The sequence below is a fragment of the Rhinoderma darwinii genome, chromosome 1 (assembly GCF_050947455.1).
Source record: "Rhinoderma darwinii isolate aRhiDar2 chromosome 1, aRhiDar2.hap1, whole genome shotgun sequence".
Taxonomy (NCBI): Eukaryota; Metazoa; Chordata; class Amphibia; order Anura; family Rhinodermatidae; genus Rhinoderma; species Rhinoderma darwinii.
The window spans coordinates 394,456,424-394,483,765 of record NC_134687.1 but is presented as its reverse complement, the minus strand read 5'-3'; the positions used below and the strand labels follow the sequence as shown (position 1 = coordinate 394,483,765).

Genomic DNA, 27,342 nt, shown 5'->3' with positions numbered 1-27,342 from the left:
TTTTTTTAAGTGTTTTTTAACCACAGGCGGTTTTTTGACGTGTTTTTACCTTTTTTTTTTTTTTTTTTCAACAGGCAAAGGAAAAAAAACGCGAGCGTTTTTTTTGCCATAAAACGCATCAAAAACCGCAGCAGCCGTTCGACATTTTTTTCCGTCTCCCATTGTTTTCAATGGGTTTTTAAGGCGCCTCAAGATAGGGCATATGTAGCTTCTTTGTCCCGCAAGCGTTTTTTTTTTCCGTTCGCGGGAAAAAAATGCCCACACCTCCCATTGAAATCAATGGGAGGCAATTTCGGCCATTTTTTGCCACGGTTTCCGCTGCAAAAACAGTGTTAAAAAAAACTGTGTGAACAGGGTCTTAAAGTTCTCTATTGTTACAAGTACATTTTGTCTTTTTTAAATGAACTTCCGATATTCCAAAAAATCCTCCTAATCCATCGTCCGTCAGGTCCCATTGATACTGGGTTGAAGGAATGTTACTGTATGAAGTGTTCTCACGTGGTTCATTGTATTCGTATTATTATTGACTTGACTATTCATGTCTTCTAACCAGTTTATCAAGGACAGGAAAAGGCTGCAATGCCAGTTGTTTTGTAAAGCGGTTTAATAATAGGACACATGTTCCTATAGCATTAGATCATCAAGAAACTTCACGTGTGTCCCCGCTCTGTGTGACTACATGTGCTTATGTAATAGAACAAACATCAGGATGTCATCTAAATACAGGTACGATGAGAAGAAGCTTTCATTACCTCTGTTGTAAGCAACTAATAATAATCCGTTATACCATTACATCGGAGCCGAAGGTTGGGATCTCCTAACTTAACTGCAGAGGTTTTTAACCCCTTCAGGACACAGCCTGTTTTGGCCTTGTGGACACAGATGATTTTTTTCAAATCTGACATGTTTCACTTTATGTGGTAATAACTCCGGAATGCTTTTACCTATCTAAGCGATTCTGAGTTTGTTTTCTCGTGACACATTGTACTTTATGTTAGTGAAAAAATTTGGTTGATAAATTCAATATTTATTTGTGAAAAACTTCAAATTTGAGCAAAAATTAGCATTTTTCTAAATTTAAACGTATCTGCTTGTAAAACAGATAGTAATACCACACAAAATAGTTACTGGTTAACATTTCCCATATGTCTACTTTATATTTGCATCTTTTTTTCACGTCCTTTTATTTTTCTAGGACGTTACAAGGCTTAGAACTTTAGCAGCAATTTCTCATATTTTCAATAAAATTTCCATAGGCCATTTTTTCAGGGACCAGTTCAGTTCTGAAGTGGCTTTGAGGGCCTTATATATTAGAAAGTCCCCATAAATCACCCCATTTTGAAAACCGCACCCCTCAAAGTATTCAAAACCACATTCAGAAAGTATTTTAACCCTTTAGGCGTTTCACAGGAATTAAGGCAAAGTAGAAGTGAAGTTTACAAATTTCATTTTTTTGGCCGAAATTCATTTGTAATAAAAAAAAAAAACTGTAACACAGAAGGTTTTCCAAGAGAAACGCAACTCAATATTTATTTCCCAGATTCTGCAGTTATTAGAAATATCCAACATGTGGCCCTAGTGTCCTAATGGACTGAAACACCGGCCTCAGAAGCAAAGGAGCACCTAGTGGATTTTGGGGCTTCCTTTTTTTAGGAATATATTTTAGGCACCATGTCAGGTTTGAAGAGGTCTTCTGGTACCTAAACAGTCAAACCCCCCCAAAAGTGACCCCCATCTTGGAAACTACACCCCTCAAGGCATTTTTTTAGGGGTATAGTTAGCATTTTCACCCCACAGTTTTTTTGCAGAATTTAGTGGAAGCTGTGGGAGGTCTTGTTTTTTGCGGGACAGGTTGTCGTTTTTATTGGTAATATTTTGGGTGTAAATGTGACTTTTTGATCACTTTTTATTTATCTTGGGAGGGTTGGTGACCAAAAAATAGCGATGCTGACAGTTTTACGTTTATTTTGTTTGCGGCGTTCACCGTGTGGAAAAATTAACATTATAGTTTCATAGTTTGGGTCGTTACGAACACGGTGATACCAAATATGTGTACTTTTTTTTTTAACGTTTTCAGTTTCCCTATAATAAATGACTTATTATAGGAAAACAAAAACTTTTATTTTTACACTTTTATAAAACATTTTTATCTTTTTTTTTACCTGCAGCTCTGATCGCTGCTACCTTGGTAGTGTAACGTATTCCAACTGTCAGTGTGACGTCACAGTCACTCTGACAGTTAGTCTACGAGGACCAGCAGATGCTGGTCCTCATAGGCTTCCATACATGGCAGACCCGGAGGCCGTTGCCTGGCCTCCGGATGCCATCACAAGCATCAGCAGCCCCCACGATTGCATGGGGGCTGCTGATGCGCTACAAACCCCCTACATGCAGAGATCGCAATCGAGCCCCGCCTGTAACGGATTAATTGCCGAAATCAGCGGCGATGAGCCGCTGATCGGCAACACTGGAGTGTCAGCTGTCGGGGACAGCTGATCTCCCAGTTCCCGATGCACACCTTGTCGCCGACAGTGTGCATCGGGAACAACACAGTGACTTCCTGTCACTCTGACAGGAAGCCTATCGGGACCAGCCGAAGGTTGGTCCTGATGGGCTTCCGTCTATGGCAGACCCGGAAACCATTGTTTGGCTTTCCGTTTGCCATACTGACTATCAGCAAACCCTGTGATTTCGTACCGGGGTCTGCCGATATGCTAGAAACCCCTAAAATTCGGCGATTGCAACCGATCGCCGAATTTAAGGGCTTAATTCGCCGAAATCAGCGGCAAAGGACCGCTGGCCGGCAAGAGTGGAGTGTCAGCTGTCGGCAACAGCTGACCTCCCGGTGCACACTGTCGCCGACAGTGTGCACCGGGAAAAACTCAATAACGTACAGTTACGTCCTCGTGCGGATAGGGGTTAAGGATGGAGTTGCACATCACGTACTTGTCGCAGAATCCACAACAAAGGCATTAATGACAACTATGACGTATGTGTAATTGGACATTTTCTTGAAGTGCTGGTTTTTCCACCTCCAGGAGCCTCGAAGGCCTAATGGATAAACAGGACTAAAAATCTTTATTCACACTACCATTGTTTCAACAGACCCTGTGAAGGGTCTGTGAGAAAATAGGACTAGTCCTATTTTTTTCCACGCATCCCTCTGTAGACTCTAGTCTATAGTGGATACGTGATATCGCGTCCCGCAGAGCACGGATACACCTCGGATGTAAAAAACGGCCGTCTGAATCTAACCTTAGGCTGGATTCACACACAGTGTATTGTTGCGCTTTAGTGCGTTATTTTTAATTGCGTTTCTTAAAGTTTTTTTTTTTTTGTTTTTTTTTAATGCGCCCTGATGTTACCTTTTAGGGTACGAACACACAGGACGGATACGCTGCGTAAAAGTACACAGTGTATCCCTCCTGGAAGCCGTAGGGGATTCCGGCCCAAAAAACGCACTAAATTGTGGTGCAGTTTTTTTGTTTTTTTTTCAATGGTAATGCTTTCGTTTCAGTTTGTTTCCGTTCCGGATATTTACTGTTTCTTTTCACGGAAACAATAGCGTAGTCGACTACACTATTGTTTCTGTGGAAAAAAACAAAACGGAAACTGTGCGGATCGGAAACAAACTGAAACCAACTGAAGCATTACCATTGAAATCAATGGTAATGCAAACAGAAGCTATAGTTTACCATCGGCTTTTCGTTCAGCTGTTCCTCCGACGGAAAGGTTGAACAGAACCCGATGTGAACAGGCACTAAATAACTATCCTGCATCAAAAAAATGCTTTTAAAAAGTTAAGTTGCCCGAAAAATTGTGTGAAGGCTGTAGACCTAATGCACACAATGCAAATTACATGTGGATTTGTGATTGTAGATTTTTCTACGAGAAATCTGCAGCATAAGGCCTTATTCACACGAGCCTGTGCGTTTTGCGCGTGCAAAAGTTACATAACCGCTCTGTGTGTCTGCCGCGTATGATGCGTGGCTGTGTGGTTTTCGCGCAGCCGCCATCATGACACTGTATGTTTGTAAACAGAAAACCACGTGGTGCTTTTCTGTTTTCATTCATACTTTTTACTGCTGTTTCACGAATCACGCGCGTCACACGGATGTGTTTCCGTGTGCTGCGCGTGATTTTCACGCACCCATTGACTTCAATGGGTGCGTGATGCGCGAAAAACGCAAAAATATAGGACATGTCGTGAGTTTTACGCAGCTGACACGCTGCGTGAAAATCACGGACTGTCTGCACGGCCCCATAGACTAACATAGGTCCGTGCGAGGCGCGTTGCACGGACGTATTACACGTTCGTCTGAATAAGCCCTAATACAGTACCAGCAATGTAAATGAGATTTTAAGTAATTTCACCTGCACGTTGCAGAATATTTCTGCGCGTAAATTGACCTGCGGTTACATAGTTACATATAGTTACATAGTTAGTACGGCTGAAAAAAGACACATGTCCATCAAGTTCAACCAAGGGCCGGGAAAAGGGAAGGAAAAATTTCTACACATAGGAGCTTAGATTTTTTTTGTTCTAGGATATTATCTAAGCCTTTTTCAAAGCCATCTACTGTCCCTGCTGTGACCAGCTCCTGCGGTGACTATTCCATAGATTCACAGTTCTCACAGTAAAGAAGGCTTGTCGCCTCTGCAGGTTGAACCTTTTTTTCTCCAGACGGAGGGAGTGCCCCCTTGTTTTTTGAGGGGGTTTTACATGGAACAGGATTTCACCATATTTTTTGTATGTGCCATTAATATATTTATATAAGTTAATCATGTCCCCCCCCCCCCCCCTTAGTAGTCTTTTTCAAGGCTAAATAGGTTTAGTTCTTTTAATCTTTCCTCATAACTTAGATTCCCCATGCCCCTTATTAGCTTCGTTGCTCTTTGTATTTTTTCTAACTCTATGGCATCCTTTCTATGAACTGGAGCCCAGAACTGAACTGCATATTCTAGATGAGGCCTCACTAATGCTTTGTAAAGTGGTAATATTACATCCCTGTCCCGTGAGTCCATGCCTCTTTTAATACACGACAATATCCTGCTGGCTTTTGAAGCAGCTGATTGTCACTGCATGCTGTTATAAAATCCACAGCATGTCAATTCACCTTGCATTTCCATCTCAGAATTGTACCTGACGAGTTTATAAAAAAGAAAAATGCACCAAAATCCGCAGCAAAAAAATCTGCACCTGTTTTTGCATCACAATGTAAAAACCGCACCTAAAAACGTATTTAAAAAAAAAAAGGACACCATTATGAGCAGATTTTACCTGTGGAATTACCTGCTTTCATCTGCGGTTCTGATGTGGAGTTCCTGCACCAAATAACGCAACGTGTGCATGTAACCTTAGGGTCCATTCACACGTTGTGGTTGAGGTGCGGTTATAACCGCATTGGGAAACTGCATCCGAAAAACGCATCTGTTTTAACTTCGATTTTAGTGCGTTTTTTGATGCAAGCGCGTTTTTACTGCAACCACATTAAAAAAACGCATCCAATCGTTGTAAAAACACATGTGTTTTTGGATGCGGGTTTTCACTGCACTTCAATTGCAACACGTGCATGGACCCTTAGGGTAAATGCACATGATGCATATTACGTTCAGATTTGGCACGCGTATCTTCATGTAGCAAATCCGCTGTGAAAGTGGGTGAAAATTCATTGTTATCTAACCTATAAATATGTTCTAAGTAAGCTCTGTACCTTTAGTATTCCGTTTTTCAGCGGTCCTGAGCCGTATGCAAATGAGCAAAAAAGAGTCACATTTTCATTCCTCCAGCATTTCAGAGTTGACTCCGCCTCCTTCTTTTTGATTGACCGCTTCTCTCACTCCAACGCACATGAAATCCCGTACTTGCGCATTGAGACACTAAAGCAGCAGAAGCAGGGAAGGGTAGTAAAGCAAGCATGCGCGATATTTGGAACAAGATTTCGGCATTTGGGGCTGGACAGGCGGCGGCTGTGGGCGGGATTAACTTCCTGCATCATAGAGTAAAAAGAAATTACCATAGAAGGTGCGAAAAGTTTAAACAACAATATTTAGGGCAAGAGGAGGACTTCAGGAGAAAAGAGCACAGAAATGAACATTGGACAGCTGTGGCCATTGATGGGTCATGCGATTTTAGCAGGTAAGATGTTGATGACAGGATCCCTTTAACCCCTTCCCGACATTTGACATATCCATATGCCAAGGTTGGGTAGGGGACGTATGGAAGGGCTCACGGATTTGTTACAGCCGACACTTCAGAGTAACGAGCGGCATCGCGCTCGTTTAACTCGTTAAAAATCCGTGGTCGATAGTGACTGCAACAGTTAAATCGTTAGAAAGTGGGGGCGACCCCCTCTAACAGCTCATCGCGCCCCCCTAATGAAGGCCCCCAGGTCCGCCATCTTTGTGCACCGATTATGGTCATAATAGTTTCCTGTCAGAATCACGATATACTGCAGTACATTAGTATTGCAGTATATCGTGCAAGCGATCTAACAATCGCTGGTTGAAGTCCTCTAGAGGGACTAATAAAAAAATGTGCAAATTAGTTAAAGTTTTTTGTTTTTGTTTTTTTATGTAAAAAAAAAAGTAAAAGTTAAAAAAAACAAAAAACATTTTCCCCCTAGAGCATAGTAAAAAATTTAATAAATAAACATAATTGGTATCGCCACGTCCGTAAAAGTCTGAACTATTACAATATATCATTATTTAACCCGCACGGTGAACTCCGTAAAAAAAAAAAAATGTAAACGGCAGAATCTCTATTTTTTGGTCACCTCATCTCCCACAAAAAATGAAATAAAAAGTGAGCAAAACGTCGCATGTACACCAAAATGATATTATTAAAAACTACAGCTTATCCCGCAAAAATAAGCCCTCGTACCACTTAATCGACGGAAAAATAAAAAACTTATGGCTCTCAGAATTTGTAAAAATGAAAAATTTATTTTGTCGCCACTTTTTACTTCTAAAATATAGAAAAAACTATATATATTTGGTATCACCGTAATCGTATTGACCCGCAGAATAAAATTAACATGTTGTTTTAATTGCACAGTGAATTCCGTAAAAACGTTGCGCAAAAAACAATGGAGGAATCACTGTTTTTTTTTCATTTTCTACCCCACAAATAATTTTTTTTTCCCCCTTTCCTAGTACATTATATGGCAAATAAATGGTGCAACGTAAAACTACAACTCGTCCCGCAAAAATCAAGCCCTCATAGGACTATATCGATGGAAAAATAAAGGCGTTATGGCTTTTGGAAGGTGGGGAGGAAAAAACGAAAATGAAGGGAAGGGGTTAAACCTGCGTACTTCTTGGTGGTCTGGAAATAGTAAGTGTGGAAACAAGTGGAGCAGGTCTTTCCAGGTTTTTTTCTAGCTCTCATGCAGTTGGATTTCCCAAGGCCCTGGAACTATGTAAATAGTTGTATAGAAAAGCCATGTCCATTCTTCATTGATTGACAATGAATTCCAGTGCAGTCAAACACACAGCAGATTTTGTTGGCGAAATTTTTTTCAACTGAAAATCAGGATATAATTGATCAACCTTTCTACACCAGTTTTTTTGCCATAGAAAAAAGCAGCAAAAGGTGCAATTTGTGTTGCAAATTGTGGCCTTTGACCTTCTTTACGCCGCCATCGCCACCTTAGTAGGAATGGGGTGTGGTTTCACAAAGGGGGTGGGGTGACCGATGTCCGACAAATTATTATAATTTTATGCCAGAAAACGAAAAAACTTTAAATCTATTTTACTCTGTGGGGCGTTGCAAGGTAGAGGCCCGTGCCAGGCCCCATACCTTGACCCCCTCATCAGACGACCCTCCTCTTCCTTTGATCAGACCATTCAATAAAATAAAAACATTTTAACAAAAAAATAATAATGAAATGTTCACCTCACCGCTCATCTTTTTTCCCTCTGGGTACCCTCGGGCTCGTTGCCAAAGGGAAAGGGGGGAATTGATGGAACATGGCCGCGGTTGTTGCACCATAATTGTGGCGCACTGCCGGTCAGAAGATGTGACGCATTTATTATGAGGCGTTCACCTCTTAATTTGTCAGATCTTTCTCCAAATTTCTATTAAGACTGGCATATAAAACACCAGTCTATAGAAGGGGTTGTGACATATTATGGAGATTTCCCTCTTTTTTGGTGACTGATGAGTCCTTTCAGTCTCAACTAAAGGGCTGGTTCTTAGAATTTAGCCAGAAGAACCAGGCTCATAGGGATGACATCCACCTATTTTGGGATACAGCAAAGGCAGTATTGAGAGCAGTGGCATAACTACCGCTATAGCAGCCGTAGCGGCTGCTACGGGGCCCGCAGCATGAGGGGGCCCGTGTCTTGGCCAGAGGTTCCGCTAGCAGCCGCTATGGCTGCTACAGCGCGACGCCACTGAAGGGGGTGTTCCTACAAAAGACATGCATCCCCTATCCACAAGATAGGGGATACATGTGTGATCGCTGGCAGCGATGGGGAGAACGGGGGACCGAAAGTCCCCTGAAGTAACTCCATGACAAACCTCGGACTTCCGGGGTCTGTCTGCAGCTCCATAGAAATTACTTGCGCACAGTTCGCGCTTGTGCGCATGCGTGACCAGCGCTCCTTTCAGTTTTATTGAACTGCGCAGGCGCTGGAATTCCAAGGTTTCGCATGGAGAACTTCGGGGGACATTCGGTCCCCCGTGCTCCCTATCGCTGCCAGCGATCACACATGTATCCCCTATCCTGTGGATAGGGGATACATCTCTTTTGTATGGCGTTTTCTACCGGGGGGGGCTGTATGGCGTTTTCTACCGGGGGGGGCTGTATGGCGTTTTCTACCGGGGGCGGGCTGTATGGCGTTTTCTACCGGGGGGGCTGTATGGCGTTTTCTACCGGGGGGGGCTGTGTGGCGTTTTCTACTGGGGGGTTGTATGGCGTTTTCTAGCGGGGGGGTTGTATGGCGTTTTCTAGCGGGGGGGGGGGGCTGTGTGGCGTTTTCTACCGGGGGGGCTGTATGGCGTTTTCTACCGGGGGGGGCTGTATGGCGTTTTCTACCGGGGGGGGCTGTATGGCGTTTTCTACCGGGGGGGGGGCTGTATGGCGTTTTCTACCGGGGGGGGCTGTATGGCGTTTTCTACCGGGGGGGGGGGCGGCTGTGTGGCGTTTTCTACCGGGGGGGCTGTGTGGCGTTTTCTACCGGGGGGGCTGTGTGGCGTTTTCTACCGGGGGGGCTGTGTGGCGTTTTCTACCGGGGGGGCTGTGTGGCGTTTTCTACCGGGGGGGGGGGGGGGGCTGTGTGGCGTTTTCTACCGGGGGGGGCTGTGTGGCGTTTTCTACCGGGGGGGGGGGCTGTGTGGCGTTTTCTACCGGGGGGGGGGGCTGTGTGGCGTTTTCTACCGGGGGGGGGGGGCTGTGTGGCGTTTTCTACCGGGGGGGGGGGGCTGTGTGGCGTTTTCTACCGGGGGGGGGGGCTGTGTGGCGTTTTCTACCGGGGGGGGGCTGTGTGGCGTTTTCTACCGGGGGGGGGGGCTGTGTGGCGTTTTCTACCGGGGGGGGGGGGGGGGGGGGCTGTGTGGCGTTTTCTACCGGGGGGGCTGTGTGGTGGAATCTATAGGGAGGCACTATCTACAAGGGGGGGGTTGTGTGATACCCAGCGGAGGGTGGGGCCCCAGTCAAAAGTTTGCTATGGGGCCCAGTCTTTCCTAGTTATGCCCCTGATTCAGAGGGAGGATTATTTCCTTTGTTGCGTCGTTAAAAGCTAAAACTAATAAGTCCTACAAAGAATAGAGCTGTAATCTTCGCGCGAAATACACTGCGTATATCAACACTCCCACGTTAGCGCTTAGGGATGACTGGCTTAGGGCCAAGTCTGACTTTGAAATGTGGTTAGATAGAAGAGAAAGATTTGAGAGAACAGACAACGGCGCACTTTTTCAGGTACGGTAATAAAACGGGTTCGCTATTGGCCAGACTGGCGAAAGGTCAGTTTCAACCGACCCATATAGGTAGTATGAGAGATGGGAAAGGTGAATTTCAGAAAGATCCTAAGCGAATTAATGACATATTCCGTGATTATTACACTGCACTATACACGCACAACACTTCGAATATAGAGGAGTGTAAGGTTTTTCTGGATTCTCTCACCTTGCCTTCCCTCGGATTCGGATAGGGATTCCTTGAATGCTTTAATTACGGAGCAGGAGATAAAATCGATCATTCAAGTCACTGTCCAATAATAAAGCGCCAGGGCCAGACTGTTTTTCTAGTGACTTTTATAAAACTCTGAATGACGAGGTCACACCAATCGTATTGCCAGTTTATAACCGCATGTTAAGGAATAAAGAATTTCTGAAATCGGGCGATGTAGCTTATATTAAAGTTTTACATAAAGAAGGCAAAGACCCGGCTAACCCAGACTCCTATTGCCCCACATCCATGGTTAACCAAGATGTTAAAATATCATCGAAGATATTGGCTGATAGGTTGGCTCAGTTCCTTCCTAAATTGATTGGGCCGCATCAAGTGGGTTTCGTTAAAGGTAGGTCAGCGGTCACAAATATACGTACAGTTCTTGCTGTACAAGATGCATTAAAGTCTAGTATTACTGATGGCAATAATTCCCCAGCACTCTTAACGCTAGATGCCGAAAAGGCTTTTGATAATGTGCACTGGGATTGGTTGATTCCATGTTAGACCGTTTTGGAATTATTTAGAAGCGCTATATTTAGACCCGCAAGCCCAGGAGGTGTTTACCTCGGGATTTTTATCAGCTCCTATTCACTTACAGAAAGGTAGGAGACCGGGTTGTCCCTTTCACCACTTTTATTCGACCTGGCCTTGGAGCCATTGGCAAGACGTTTTCTGTCCCCCAATGATTATGAAGGTATTCTGGTAGGTAATCAGGAAATCAAATTGACTTGTTTTGCAGATGATCTTCTGTTATTTCTAAGGTCACCTGGGAGGAGTACCGGAGAAGTTGCATTATTTCGGCACGTTGTCAGGTTATAAAATAAATGCTAGAAAAAGTCAATTACTTTATCTGACGGACTCACGGTCGAGACCGTCATTACACACGTCGGTGGAAATGGCCAGATCTCATATAACGTATATGGGAATTAATATAGGGAAATTGTCCTCCTCATTGTACAAGCTCAACTATTTACCCCTGTTTGAGAAAATTCACAAAGAATTACATCGCTGGTCGTCACTGCCGTTGTCCTTGTTTGGGAGAGCTGCTCTCCTAAAGATGATACGTTTTGCTCGCTTTCTCTATCCCTATACCTTTTATTGATTAAACATCTAGATAGTCAAAAATTACAAACTGCATTCGTACAGTTTTTGTGGCAGAAGAAAAGACAGAGGATTGCATATAAGAAATTGTCCTTACCTAAATTTGACGGGGGTATACAGCTACCACTTGGTGCTTGGAAGGCGATCCGGAAGATGTATGGCCTTCCTTATTGTCTTTCTAAATATTTTCCGCTATGGGATAATACTGTGTTTCTGCAAGGGCATCAGAATAAATTATTTTCTAAATCTGAGGGAATCCATGTCCTGGGTGCTCTCATGAATGTAGATGACGGGAGATGACAAATTTTCTAGTAAATATAATTTGGGAAATAACCAGTTTCTGCAATTTGTTCAGGTGACCGTTTTGCAAATCCAAAGTTCGCACTATAGGTGCGGTGGAGGTACGTGGAGCATTTGATGGGTTGGTGGGTCAGGTCGCTATGGGAATATCCCTTGCAAGTCTTTGATTTGTTAGTTTGCCATATCTCAATTCTTTTCGCACTGCTTGTTTTCGGACTTGGAGCTAGATGATCCGGAACTTTCCAATAAAATTTTAGAGGGATGGGAGAAAGTGAGAAAGGCAATGGGGAATGAACAGTGGCGCGAGATGCATTTTCGCCTTATGCACAGGGCAACGTATGCTTTTAACTCCTCATATAAAGACGCATCGGCACATTATTTACGTAGCTGTCCTAGATTTGACTTGCATAAAGCAGATCTCCTGCATGGAATGTGTCTTTGCCCACAAATAGGGGAATTTTGGAGAACTTCCTTGCAATTTATCAAGGATACTTGGGATGTGGTGTTGCCGCCTGATCCGCAAGAATTACTGTTCCACTATATACCTTTGGACACGGATACTGGCGGACCGCCTTTATTAGCTAAAAAAGTGATTTTCATATTGCTTTACTGGTTGTCAAGAAATGCATCTTGCGCCATTGGTTACAGACCTGTTCCAGAGCTATCGGAGGTACTTACTACTCTCAAAACCTTATTAGTATATGATCAAATTGATTTAGAACGTCACAAAGAAAAATCCACAAATTTTTTTTAAAACTTGGCGTACCTTTATTGAAAAACATTACTCTTCGGCTGAGACTGGCACTTTAACCCCTTAATGACCGGGCCTGTTTGTACCTTAACCCCTTAATGACCAGCCTATTTTAGACCTTAATGACCAAGCCATTTTTTACGTTTTTCCATCATCACATTCTAAGAGCTATAACCTTTTTATTTTTGCGTCTACATAGCTGTATAAGGTCTTGTTTTTTGCGGGAAAAGTTGTAATTTTTAATAGCACCATTTTGGGGTGCATAGGATTTATTGATTAACTTTTTTTGGGGGGGATAGAAAAAAAAACAGCAATTTCGCCACACTCTTTTTGCGTCCTAAATTTACGCCGTTTACCGTGTGATATAAATAACACTAACTTTATTCAGCGGGTTGTTGCGATTGCAACGATACCAAATTTGTATAATTTTTGTATGTTTTACTACTTTTACACAGTAAAAACGCTTGTTTCAAAATTATTTGTATTTGAAGAGCCGTAACTTTTTTATTTTTTCGCCGATGCTATTGTTTGGCTTTTTTTTTTTTGCGGGACGACTTGTAGTTTTTATCGGTACAATTTTGGAGTAGATGCGACTTTTTGATCACTTTTTATCACATATTTTTTAAGGCTGGATTCAAAGAAAACAGCAGTTTTCGCATGTTTTATTTTATTTTTTACGACGTTCACCGTGCAGGTTAAATGATGTAATAAGTTTATAGTTGGGGTCGTTACGGACACGGTGATACCAAATATGTGTAACTTTTTTACTTTTTTTTGTTTGTTAAAAATAAAGCAGTTTGTAAGGGGCAAAAGTGGGTTTTTAATTTTTTTTATTTTTTTTCACTTTTTATTAAACTTTTTTTTTTACTAGTCCCACTAGGGGACTTTAATATGCGATCCTCCGATCGCTATTATAATACACTGCAATACTTTTGTATTGCAGTGTATTACTGCCTGTCCGTGTAAAACGGACAGGCATCTGCTAGGTCATGCCTCTGGCATAGCCTAGCAGGCATTCACGTTTTTTTTTTGTTTTTTTTTTTATAGGTGACACATGTTGAAAAATGTTTAACCTGAAATAACCGCAACGCAAAACTGCATAAAAACTAAATCTTATACTTATCCAGCAGTCTGTGTCTTCTTCCAGGCCGGCCTCCTGGGATGATGCTTCATCTCAGGTGACCGCTGCAGCCAATCACAGGCTGTAGCGGCGGTCACATGGAATGAAACGTCATCCAAGGAAGCCGGCCTGGATAATGTCAGAGGGCCGGCCTCCTGGGATAATAATTCATCCCATGTGACTGCAGCGATGTCCGGGGATGAAACGTCACCCCAGGAGGCTAGTCTGCTAGCAGGCTGGCTAAATGCTGCAGCTTTCCACAGCCTACATTCCAGGCGAAAAACTGCACCACAGTTTGGTGCAGGTTTTTGCCCAGAATTCCCTGCGGCCACTGGGGGGTATCTGCAGTGTAACTTTATGCCCCGTGTGAACTCGGCCGAAATCTCATTTATTTTGCCGGTGCTGTATTATGCTGCAGAAAAAAATGCACAGCAAATCCACACGTAATACGCATCATGTGCATGTGCCCTAAAGGTGCACACACCCCGTTTAGGCCGGGTTCCCATGTAGCGTAGCCGTTTACAATAGCAGCAAAGTGGATGAGATTTAGAATATCTCATGCCCACTCTGCGGGGAAAAAAAACGCAGCGTAAACGTTAAATTCTGCACCGCAGGTAAATTTATTAATTCCACAGCGTGTCAATTTATGCAGCGTTTTTGTTGGTTTTCCGTTGAAAAGTTTTCCCCCATGAAATTCAATGGGGATGGAACTCCCACAACAAATACACAAGTGTTGCGACTTTTGCAGCGTATTTGCAGCCATTACGCCGCAAAAATCCCAACTCCGTAAAACAAACAAAAAAAATCAGTTACCCAGAACGCTCTCCTCCTTGCTGCAGGCCGGCCTCCTGGGATGACGTTTCATCCCATGTGACCGCTGCAGCCAGTCACAGGCTGCAACGTCATCGTAGGAGGCCGGACTATGCGCAGAGAAGACCGAGGGGGTAAGTGTGAACGGCTTTCTTCCGCAGTGGAAATTCTGTTAAAAAAAAACGCACCACAATGTGGTGCGATTTTTCTGACAATGCACGGTCAGAAACGCTGCATAATTTTATGCAGCGTATCCAACCCGTGGGAACCCGGCCATAGGCAGTTTTTCCTTTTTTGTGTTTTTTTTTTGCTAAAACTCAGCATTTGCATGCAGTCTAAAATGAGAATGGTAGACACACAAAGTTTTTTTTTTTTTTGTTTTTTTTTGTGGTCAGTGGATTGGCTGGTCCGCTTTTTGAAGTTTGATATTGGTTTTTTTTTCTCTTAATAGACTTCTATAGGCTTTTAAATATAACTTAAAAAAACGCATGTTCCCTAAGACATCATTAAATAAAAACGCTGGAAAATTGCAGGTGTCTTTCCATGTGTATCTTTTTTTTTTTTTTTTTTTTTAAACCCAAAAAAGAAACCTTCGGGTCTATTCACACAGTGTAGTCAAATTGCCGTTTATTGCCATGATTATAGACAAAATGCAGAGGCTTTGCCATAATTTTGCAAAAAAACAAAATGCTGCATTTTGTTGTAATTGTGGCAATAAACCACAATTTGACCGCACTGTGTGAATAGACCCGAAGGCCCCATACACACACGGAAGATTTACCAGGATTTGTTTTTGCTGCAGAAACAACCCTATTCGGTTGAATGGAACTGATTTTCAGTCGTAGAAATTTCTACAACAAAATCTGCCCGTGCGGGCAGGTGGCCTAAGAGTATTCACATGTGCAGGTTTTAAACTGTTTTTTTTCTGGGGGTTTTTATGCAACTTTTGAAGCCAAAAGCAGGAGTGGATTCACATAAGAGAAGACGTAGTATCTGTCCTCTTATACTTTCCCTCAATGATAATCCACTCCTGGTTTTGGCTTCAATAACTGCATAAAAAAACTGATTAAAACCTGCATGTGTGAATACACCGTTCGGTGAACCTGGCCTTAAAGTTTTTACTGGGGTCAAGATACGAAGACTTCTATACGGAATGGGTTTTACCACGCTGAACTCGGCAAACGTTTTGTGTGTTTTCCATTCTACTGGTAATATTGTCTGCGGAGATTGTGTTCCTCTTTTCTTTTGGTTGTTCTGATTGAACAGAAGATGATACTGGTGCAGCTGACTTACCGCATCCAGAGCCGCTCTGTGTATTACACGTAGCCCATAGGCTACAATGTACAACTGCGTTTCATTGACCGTAGCCCTGAGGCCGCTTTCCGACCAGCGTAATACGGATGCAACCTGGACTTCTGTGGCGCTCGGACTCCGCTTCTAATGAACCGCGGCAGCTCCCGGTGTTGCGTCTGTAATATGGGTGCGAAAAAGCACTCGGGTCGCTTTTACACTGGCGCGATACAAGGGGAAAAGCAGTTTCTTTTTTTATGAAAATATTTTTGGAAGCTTTTTTTTCTTTATATTGGATCATCTATTTTCGGCTTAAATGAGGAGCGAGTTTAGGTCCATATTAGGCTAAATCCATCTTTTAACATGAAATCCTACAAAAAAAAAAAAAAGCGCTTTAAAGTTAATCCTCAGGGTTGCAATGCATAGTGCCGGATTGTTAGGTGCATTACACATTGCAGAAAACAATCCACAGATTTCAGGGCTTGCCGCAAAATCACACGAGCATTGATTCTTCAATGTGATTTGGTTGTGGATTTGCCATGGATTGCTCCTGATTGTGCATGATTTACTTTGTAGGAGGGCATGGGTGCCAACTCCATTATTAATGTATGTTTTCTTATTTGGCGTTCTCTTTATTAGTATTAAAGGGGTATCCACACCTTAAACATATTCACAGGATAAGCCATAAATGTCAGATAGATGTGGGTCCCAGCTCTGGCACCTATCACAAGAACAGGCGTCATCCAAACCCCTGCCCCACCTGTTGAGGTGGCCGCTACCTATCCATTCATTCTCCACCTGGATGGGGCGAAGCATTGGCGTGGGTCTCTGTTTTGATTCTTATGGGAGCTACAGAAACAGTAGAGTCCGTTCGCATGGTGTCGTGGATATACCGTAAACTTCTAAGGGAGAAAACCCAATAGAAACTTCACTTATGAAAGAAAAACTCCATCTGAATGGCTGCCATGGCATCTTCTGCTGCAGGGTAAATATCAGCCGATTGTTGGTGGTCCCAGAAAACCCTCCCCGTTAAAAACGGCTGCTCTTCATGCAGATTTCAATGGAGTTTTTCTAATAGCAAATCAGATGCCCATGTTTTATCAACAAGGTTTTTGTTTTTTGTTTTTTTTGTGTCCAGCAGTCCATTATGATGTTTTTACCATTCAACTTGATGGATGAAAATGGAGGAGTGACAGTAGTGTGAACATAGCCTAAGGCCTCATGCACACGAACGTATTTTTTTCCTGGCGTAAATACGGGTCCTTGGTCACACGTATTCGACCCGTATTGCACCAGTATTTACGGACCTGTGCCCGTAAATACGGGTCCGGTGTCACCAGTATTCCACCCGTATTTACGGGCACGTTTTCGCTGCAAAATTGCACTGCACTAATCGGCAGCCCCTTCTCTCGATCAGTGCTGGATAGAGAGAAGGGGCAGCCCTTTCCGTAGTAAAAGAAATTCATACTTCGGCCGGATTTACACGAGCGTGTGCGTTTTGCACGCGCAAAAAATTTGGTGTTTTGCGCGCCAAAAGGTACTTAACAGCTCCGTGTGTCATCCCCGTATGATGCGTGGCTGCGTGATTTTTACGCACCCATTGACTTCAATGGGTGCGTAATGCGAGAACAACGCACAAATATTGGACATGTCGTGAGTTTTACGCAGCGGACAAACGCTGCGTGAAAATCACGGACAGTCTGCACGGCCCCATAGACTAGCATAGGTCCGTGCGAGGCGTGTGAAAATCACGCATGTTGCACGGACGTATTACACGTTCATCTAAATAAGCCCTTACCCGGCCGTTGTCTTGGTGACGCGTCCCTCTTTCGACATCCAGCCCGACCTCCCTGGATGACTTGGCAGTCCATGAGACCGCTGCAGCCTGTGATTGGCCTGTGATTGGCTGCAGCGGTCACATGGGCTGAAACGTCATCCCGGGAGGCCGGACTGGAGGAAGAAGCAGGGAGTTCTGGGTAAGTATGACCTATTTCTTTTACACGTTGATCTATATTGGGATCGGAAGTCACTGTCCAGGGTGCTGAAAGAGTTACTGCCGATCGTTTAACTCTTTCAGCACCCTGGACAGTGACTATCCACTGACGTCGCCTAGCAACACTCCCGTAATTACGGGTGCACACACGTAGTCACCCGTAATTACGGGAGCCCCATAGACTTCTATGGGCCTGCCCGTGCTGTCATTATGGCCTAAAATAGGACGTGTTCTATATTTTTCAACGGCACGGGCAGCTTCTCGTAAGCATACGGGGAGGTACCCGTGGCCAATAGAAGTCTATGGGCCCGTGATTACGGGCGTTATTACGTTTGTCTGCATGGGGCCTGCTGATATATGTGCAGATATCATGGACCACTGTTGTGTTTATTTCTATAGGCCGCTTTGGTCAATATTTTTATAACAAAAAAAATAAATCAAACGGAACAGATAAGGCCCCATTCACATTGCGTTTATGCTATCCACTGGGTGCATGTTTTTTTTTTTTTAAATAAAAAACGTGGACCATTGAAAACGTATAACACTTTCTGTTTACATCTATTTTTTATAGCGTGTACATTTAGCGTATATTCATACATCGTTATACTTTTTCTGTCCATTTTTTACCTAAAAAAAAAAGTTTGTTTTTTTAAGTGAATACGGATAGTAAAAAAAAAAAGATAGATTTACTGTGTGTAAACCGATACAAACGTATAGCATTACGTTTGCATACGTTGTCCATTGATATCAATGCCATAAAAAAACGTTACGTCGCGTATACCTTTTTTTTGAAGTACAGAATAGCGTAGCAGACTGCGCTTTTCAGTACTTACCAAACAACAGTATTCCAACGTAAACCATGACAAACATAGACCAAACGGATGCTATTTTGATCTACGTTTGACCCCTTATAGTCTACGTATATGCCCAGCTATACGTTTCAATACTCTTAGTGTTTAAAAACGTATATGCCCGGCAGATAGCACAAACGTGATGTGAATGGGGCCTAATTTGGTGATTTCTTTTTTTTTTTAAATATGTACAGTTCTATTTTTTTTAAAGCAAAAACCAGGAGTGGAACCTAAACCCAGAACAAGCACGATACAAATATTGACACTTCTATGCACTCCTGCATTGAGGAAAAAGTGTAAATCTTTCCTTTATACCTGTTCTGTGTTTAGGTTACACTCCTGGTTTTGGTTTAAAAAATAAGAATGTAAAATGTTCACCACATTACCTGCTCTGTGTGAATGTGGCCCTAGACCTATCCAGATACGCAGTGTACATTGAACTGGAGATAGATCTGCACTGGACCACATTTCTACCTGTTGGACTGGTAATGTGGTGGAGGCTGGCACTATAAGTGGCTGTGCGACCTCAGTTGTCAGTACGGACTAGTACGCGAGTTCGGAGCGTTTTTATACGTGGGCGGGACAGGCTCCTCCTCTTTTCAGGGCATTTAAACTTTTGTGCGCTCACTATTGGCTGTGAGCCGCATTCCTTTTAACAACGGCTGGCTCGAAGTCCAATCAACGGGCGGGGGTCGGGCAGGGTTACCAAGCAGCCCCGCCTCCCTACACCACCTCGTACCCTAGGTTCGGATCCATAACAAACTGGACTGGTGTTACCAGGGCGTGCTGGCATCGCCGTTGTCTTGTGGTCCTCCCCGCACCCTCATCTGTGTTCCTGATCGTCGCTGTATATTGCGTGGCACTGATCCTCACACTGGCAACTTGCCAAGTGCGTGCTAAAAGTTGCCTCCCGTTTAGAAGGCTCCGTGCAGCATAGGCGCTGTGTGCCACCTACTATTGGCACGGACCTTGAGCGGAAGCCGTTCTACTAACCGCTTCTTGGCTGGAAGGAGAGGCTCAGCGCAAAGGTCACTAGCGATCTACAGGAGGAGTCCATGGCTGGGGAGGCTTTGTGGCCAGCTTCTGTGCCAGCCAGTCCTACTTCTTAACTCTCCACCCCCCACTGCTAAGCAGCATTAGAATTCAGGACACTCTAGCCTGTACCTTACGTCTCAGCATGGGTGACGAGCACGACCTCCCGCCTGGTGCGGTGGACCTATTCGATGGTAAGCAGTGGTGTCACTAGATCTGCTGGCTGGGCGCCATTGTCATAGATCAGATGGTACATTTATCTCTGTATATGTCATTTTATGTGTGTGGATAAGACATTCTAAATCGCTTTATCATCGTGCCATTTTTATATCGATTGGGGTAAAATACATTGATGTGTAGAAAGATAAGCTTGGTGAGGGGGATGGGTGGTAAACTTCACCCTTCATGAGTGTTGTCACCCAGTGATTAGATGGCGGCTGCTGTATATAAACTAGCACAGGCAAGTGTTGATTCTAAAACCAACCAATCAGATGGCTTCTTGAGTTTTCCTACCTGCAGTGTAGAAATAAAAGCTGGAATGTGATTGGCTGTACCTGAAGCCACTGTGCTGTTCTGGTAGTAAAGGTCACCTGCACATGGCCTGTTGTACTGTCTGGTGACTGAGCGCCATAGTTGTGTTTTATGTTTGTTTTGTTCTACTGTTACTATGGTTCCTTTTTTGTTCTTTTGCGGGGTCCCATATTCATCATACTTGGCCTTTTAGAGGTCCATAAACTGTACATTTCTCACCATTAACCCCCTGACACTCTTTACCTATGTGTGTACGTGGAGGGGGATTATGTCGGTTGTGTATTTTAGTACTTTGTGTGTTGGGAGGAGGATATTGTGCTGTTTTTTTCTCTCTGACACATCTTTTCCATAGTAACGCAGCCTCCAGACCCAGCATTTCTCCATTAGAAACTACTAATCGTTCTAAACCGCCCTACCCGTATTTGTGTATGACCCCAAAGATCCACTTCTGATCAGATGAAACCCTCAGGGTATGCTAACTTGGTTTAGATTTGCACTAAGCCATTCCACCGTGGATTTTGAAGCTAATCCCCCAGCTGAATCTCGCCACAAATTGGCGTGCGGATTGCCTCTATTGAAGTCCAATGGAGCTGATGTGTGGATTTTCAGCATCCATAATGAACTTGGCCTCGTTATTATACTGGACAGATATTTTCATAAAATACCCCACTCACATGAATTGCTGGTTCCACAACCTGTATACGTGGCCTTAGTGGATCGGGCGTGTAGGTACGACGTGTACGTGGCGTTCACCCGAATTACAAGCAATGATTTACTATGTGGCACACAGACCACTGAAAGAGGGGGGAATTCACAGTGCTAACAAGTTTACCTGAGGAGTTGGAGGGTGAAGCAACAACTACAAATATAACACGCACTTCCATAATAATCTAGTGTTGTGTAATAGAACTCACTGATGAAATGTATAAACTGCCAAAATATAAATGAGCCATTGGTAACCCCTCTAAGGCCTCATTCACACAAGCGTATCCAATTCACGAGTGTAAAAAACGCGCATGAATCTGGTCCGGGTGTGTTATGCATCCGGGTGCTTTGCAAGGGGCATGCGTTATTCACACACTCACAAAGCACATCCATTTTTTTTTTTTTATCGTTTTCAACCGAATTGATGCGCTAATCACGCACCACATCCGTGTGCTATCTGTGGTTTTCACGCACCCATTGACTACAATGGGCGGCTAGGCGCGTGATAACGCACCAATATAGGACATGCAGTGAGTTTCACGCAACGGACTTTGGCTGCATGAAAAATCACGCATGTGTGAATGGCCCTATTGAAATCAATGGGTCCGTGTGCTGAGCGTTGTTTCAACGCACAGCACACGGACGTGATTCCCGCTGGTGTGAATGGGGCCTAACACTATCCCCAGTGTCCTGCGGAGGTCACTCAGGTTCTCCTCTTCAGTTTATTCATCCTTTTTGCATTTGATCATTGTTCCCTTTTGTAATCGTGTTGTGTAAACACACCGGCTATTTTTATTTTGTAAATCAATAGTAACATTGTATTCTCTCTGTTCACTGGAAAATACTCATTTCTATGTTATTCTAGTTCCACAGTAACCGCATTACTTGGTGTATGTAAGGTCCAATTTTTACTGCTTCCATTTTTACCTTGTTTAAAGCTATATGGCTCGAGGCGAGTCTGTGAATCGTCAAAGGTGCAGTTTTTGGTTTGAGCAAAACAAAAATAGAAATGTAACACTTTCGTATTTACCGCTACTGGCTTTGGCTTAAAACCATAACTTCACAGCGTATTGTACGTATGTTTAACTGTTCACATTCTGCATGTAACACCAGGACCACTACAGGGATCTATGATGCTGTACATTGGGTTCAGCAGAGCCGCGCTTGTTTGTTTTCCGATCCGCTGTGATCTCATTGGTTTCCTAGGGATCGGCTATAATTTTTTACGGTCTCTGGCTTTATACGCGAGGCCAACAGTGCATTGCAGAAGTAAAGTGAACAGTAGTTGCCTCCACCGACATGAATAGGCTGTTTCATGATGTGCGCCTTGTTTATCTTGTACGGTTTGTGGAATCCGGGAGTGTGGCGAGGTGTGTCATGGGCGCACTGTACTTAGAATAAATGTTGTGTTCTTTGCTACAGTACAGCGACTCGGTAGGAAATGCTGCCTCTTCTGATATAGCGCACTGTTGAAGTAGTGCGTATGGCATGTATGGCCCTCTTATCCACCACCTGAAGACCTAGAATAAGAAGTGTGATGGCATGTATTTGTAGAACCATGCCACTCTGAGAGATTCCAATAAAACGTCACCATTTAACTCTGATGCCATGTAACCCATTTTCCTCTCTGCTACTTTTCAGAGCGTCTCTACTTCGCCATCCTTTGCGGCAAACCAAAGACCACTCCGAGTACACATTATTTCTCCATCGACGATGAGCTACTGTATGAAAAGTAAGTCAACCCAGGGATTCTTTTATATTGTCGTACTCCAGCAACAGAATCTAGTATGGTTCAGAAGATGGCACCCTCATTTGCACTTATTATTATTCTCCTCTCATCATTATAGTTTTCTGTACAGACCAAACCGACATTGTAACGCTCACAAAAAGACAAATGTCCGCAGCACGCTCATACAGTCAAACTAATGTTTAAAAAGAAATGGATGTCAAGTCTAGAATTCATTATATCAGGATTATTACTTGTCATGTTGGATTACTGCTTTGATAAAATGAGTAAGACCGATCCTTGCAGGAACAGCGGAGTAATGACTTTTGTTGCACCTGTTTGTTTCTTGTCCGATGACGCCAATTTGCAGATAGAACTTGTCTTGAAACGGTTTGTACAAATAATACCATTGGCTTGTGCAGACTGCTTCAACATGTGTTTGAGGACCATTCATATGGAAGGACCTTGAAAGTCCACCTCTGGCTTGAAGGTACTCTATGAAGTATATTAGAATGTTGCATGAACGGACACCTCCCCAGTCCATATTGAATCATATGTAGTAGTCGAAGGCCCTGTTCACACAGTTTTTTGCTGCGGTTTTTACAGCGGCAAGAAACGGCCGAAATTGTCTCCCATTGATTTCAATGGGAGGTGGAGGTGTTTTTTACCGTGAGCAAAAAAAAACGCTCACGGGAAAAAGAATCGACATTCCCTATCTTGAGGCGTTTTCAAGCTTCAAAAACCCCATTGAAATCAATGGGAGATGGAAATAAACACTTTTTTTGCTGCGAGATTGATTTATTTATTTTTTGACGCGTTTTTCGGCAAAAACGCATGCGGAATTTCACTTTGTCTCTTGAAGAAATAGGGGGAAAAAATTGCCGCAAAAAAAGTGTGTGGTGCAAAACCACTTTAAAAAAAAAAAAAACAGCTGATTTTTCCCGGCGCTAAGGATAAAAGTAAGCAAAAATTACTTGGATTGTTTAACCCCTTCGCGCTCAGGTCAGTAATAGTACGTCCTGCTAAGTAGAACGTTCGCGCTCAGGTCAGTACTATTACTGACCTGAGTAAACACGGCGCCATTTAATCCCGGCGCGTGCTTGAGCTGTGATAACTGCTGTTTCTCACAGCTTAGTGTGCAGGGACCGATCGCGGTGGTCCCCGCCGATTAACCCCTTAGAAGCCGGCGTTCAATAGCGATCGCGGCTTCTTAGGGGTTAAGCTGCCATCGCCGGCCTGCTACACGATAGCGGGCCGTGATGGCTACTATGGCAACCAGAATCCTAACAATGGACTCTGGCTACGCCATCGACGGACGCCTAGTGGGTCCCGACAAAGTCAGGACCCACTATGCTTGCTGTCAGCGAACAGCTGACAGCTCTAATACACTGCACTACGTATGTAGTGCAGTGTATTAGAATAGCGATCAGAGCCTCCTGCTCTCATGTCCCCTAGTGGGACAAAGTAAAAAAAGTGTAAAAAAGTAAAAAAAAGTTGTGTAAAAATAAGAAAATAAAAGATTTAAAAGTAATAAAAGTAAAAGTCCCCCTTTTTCCCTTATCAGTTCTTTATTATTAATAAAAATATATAACAAACAAATAAACTATACATAATTGGTATCGCCGCGTCCGTAACGTCCTGAACTACAAAACGATGTCATTATTTATCCCGCGCGGTGAACGCCGTAAGAGAAAATAATAATAAACCGTATCACAATTCTTTGGTCACTTCACCTCCCAAAAAATGGAATACAAAGAGATCAAAAAGTCGCATGTACCTAAAAATGATACTGATCGAAACTACAGTTCGTTACGCGAAAAATAAGTCCTCGCACGACTTTCCTGATGGAAAAATAAAAACGTTCTGGCTCTTAGAATAAGGTAACACACAAAGTAAATGATATTTTACAAAATGTATTTTATTGTGCAAACGCCATAAGACATAAAATAAAACTATAAACATCTGGTATCGCCGTATTCGTATCGCCCCGCAGAATAAAGTGAATGTCATTTATAGCGCACGGTGAACGCTGTAAAAAAAATTGAATAAAAAACAATAGTAGAATTGCTGTTTTTTTAGTCACCACGCCACCTAAAAATAGAATAGAAACTGATCAAAAAGTCGCATGCACCCCAAGAAAACTACAATGGATTCCTCAAGGTCTCTAGTTTCCAAAAAGGGGTCACTTTTGGGGGGTTTCCACTGTTTTAGCACCACAAGACCTCTTCAAACCTGACATGGTGCCTAATAAATTAAATTAATTAAATGTCACCTCTACTTTGCTCTAAATTCCTGTGAAACACCTAAAGGGTTAATAAACTTTTTAAATGCTGTTGTGAATACTTTGAGGGGTCTAGTTTCTGAAATGGGGTGTTTGATAGGGGTGTCTAATATATGGGCCCCTCAAAGCAACTTCAGAACTGAGCTGGAAACGAAAGAATAAAATAAAAATGAGGCAATACTTCGCTTCTTACATTATACTCATAATGAGCCGGTTTTCCCAGCATTCACCCCCGAGAAGTGTATTTCTATAGATGAATCCCTGGTACATTTGAAAGGGAGGCTTCAATTCCGCCAGTACCTGCCGGGTAAGAGGGCAAGGTATGGCATGAAGATGTATAAGCTGTGCGAGAGTGCATCAGGGTATACCTACAAATTTAGGATATATAAAGGGAAGGACACCAGTGCTCAGCCCCCAGAATGCCCCCCCTTACTGGGAGTTAATACAAAAATTGTGTGGGATTTGGTGCACCCACTGCTGGACCAGGGTTACCACCTCTACCTGGATAATTTTTATACCAGCTTCCCACTCTTCAACTGCCTCGCTTCCAGAAGTCCTGCGGCATGCGGCACTGCTAGAAGAAACCTGAGAGGCCTCCCTAAGACTCTGCAGGGCAAACGCTCAGAAGGGGTGAGAGCAGGGCACAATCTAGCAGCAACATATTGTGTGTCAAGTACAAGACCAGGGAGATGCCACACCAATACCCATGTACCTGTACGAGGTACCAGTACAGAGACCCCCAAACCAGACTGCATCCTGGACTACAATAGGTACATGGGAGTGGTGGACTTGTCAGATCAAGTCCTGAAGCCTTACAGTACTTCTGGAAGCGGGGCCACAGGCATCGTACCAGGGCAACACTTTTTAGGAGAAGTTCCCCAAACTGGCAAGAAGGGAAAAAGTCAAAAGAGGTGCAGAGTCTGCTATAAGAGGGGGATAAGGAAGGACACAATATATCAATGTGACGCGTGTCCCGAAAAACCAGAGCTCTGTATGAAAGATTGTTTTAAAATTTATCATCCATCCCTTTATTTTTAATTTACCCCAGTTTTACTCGCTCTGATCCACTTCGCACAGCTTACCCCTCCTCATCTTTCCCCTCTGAGCCCTGCTGTGTGCCCAGGCAGCTGATAACAGCCACATGTAGGGTATTGCCGTACCCGGGAGAGCCAACATTACAGTTTATGAGGTGTATATCTCCGGTGGCGCATGCTGGGCACAATATATCGGACACTGAATTGGCATATATGTATAGAAAATTGCCAATTTCACTGCACCAACTGCTGCACATTATCTTTTACACAATACCTGTGGGGTCAAAATGCTCACTACACCTCTAGATGAATTCCTTAAGGGGTGTCGTTTTTAAAACGGGGTCACTTCTCGCGGGTTTCAACTGTACTGATACCTCAGGGGCTTCTGCACACACGACTTAGCACCAGAAAAGCTCCAGTAGGCCAAATGGTGGTCCTTTCCTTCTGAGTCCTGCCGTGTGCCCAGGCAGCTAATAACAGCCACATGTAGGGTATTGCCGTATCCGGGAGAGCCCACATTACAGTTTATGGGGTGTATGTCTCCGGTGGCACATGCTGGGCACAATATATCGGACACTGACATGGCATATATATATAGAAAATTGCAAATCTCACTCTGCACCATCTGCTGCGCATTATCTTTTACACAATACCTGTGGGGTCAAAATGCTCACTACACCTCTAGATGAATTCCTTAAGGGGTGTCGTTTTTAAAACGGGGTCACTTCTCGCGGGTTTCAACTGTACTGATACCTCAGGGGCTTCTGCACACACGACTTAGCACCAGAAAATTCCCAGTAGGCCACATGGTGGTCCTTTCCTTCTGAGCCCTCCCATGGGCCCAAACGGCAGTTTATCACCACAAATAGGGTATTTCCACACTCAGGACAAATTGGGCAACAAAATGCGGTATTTTATTCCTTGTGAAAATAAGAAATTTTGAGCCAAAACTACCTCTTATTGGAAAAAATATTTTTTTTTTTAATTCACAGCCCAATTCAAATAAATTCTGTGAAAAAACTGTGGGGTCTAAATGGTCACAACATCCATAAATAAATTCTTTGAGGGGTGTAGTTTCCAAAATGGGGTGACTTCTGGTGGGTTTCCATTGCTTTGATACCTTTGGGGCTCTGCAAATGCGACATGGCACCCGAAAACCAATCCAGCAAAATCTGGGCTCCTAAGAACACATAGCGCTCCTTTCCTTCTGAGCCCTCCCATGGGCCCAAACAGCAGTTTATCACCACAAATGGGGTATTGCCGCACTCAGGACAAATTGGGCAACAAAATGGGGCATTTTGTTCCCTGTGAAAATAAGAAATTCTGATCAAAAATGACATCTTATTGGAAAAATTGTCATTCTTTTAATTTCACAGCCCAATTCAAATACGCGCTGTGAAAAAACTACGAAGTCAAAATGGTAACAATAACCATAAATTAATTCCTTGAGGGGTGCAGTTTCCAAAATGGGGTCAGTTTTGGGGGATTCCTACTGTTTTGGCACCTCAACACCTCTCCAAACATGGCATGCTGCCTAAAATATATGCTAATAAAAAAGCACCACCAAAATGCACTAGGTGCTTCTTTGCTTCTGGGGCTTGTGTTTTAGTCCACGAGCGCACTAGAGACACATGTGGGACAT

At 43.5% G+C, this 27,342-nt stretch overlaps 1 protein-coding gene across 6 annotated transcripts in view; it reads left to right on the top strand.

Annotated features, from left to right (window-relative positions):
• Positions 1-27,342, top strand: part of CDC14B (cell division cycle 14B) — a 94,886-nt gene that overhangs the window by 22,728 nt on the left and 44,816 nt on the right. For 4 of the 6 annotated variants that reach the window (XM_075828836.1, XM_075828833.1, XM_075828831.1 and 1 more), the window contains exon 2: positions 22,301-22,391. Coding sequence is in view for 5 of the 6 variants with exons in the window: in XM_075828833.1 (XP_075684948.1) it covers positions 22,301-22,391 (91 nt within the window). In the remaining variant the exon portion in view is untranslated. Of the gene's footprint in view, positions 1-19,061; positions 19,618-22,300; positions 22,392-27,342 lie in introns of those variants that run through there. The other 2 variants (XM_075828835.1, XM_075828832.1) reach the window with 2 other exon arrangements.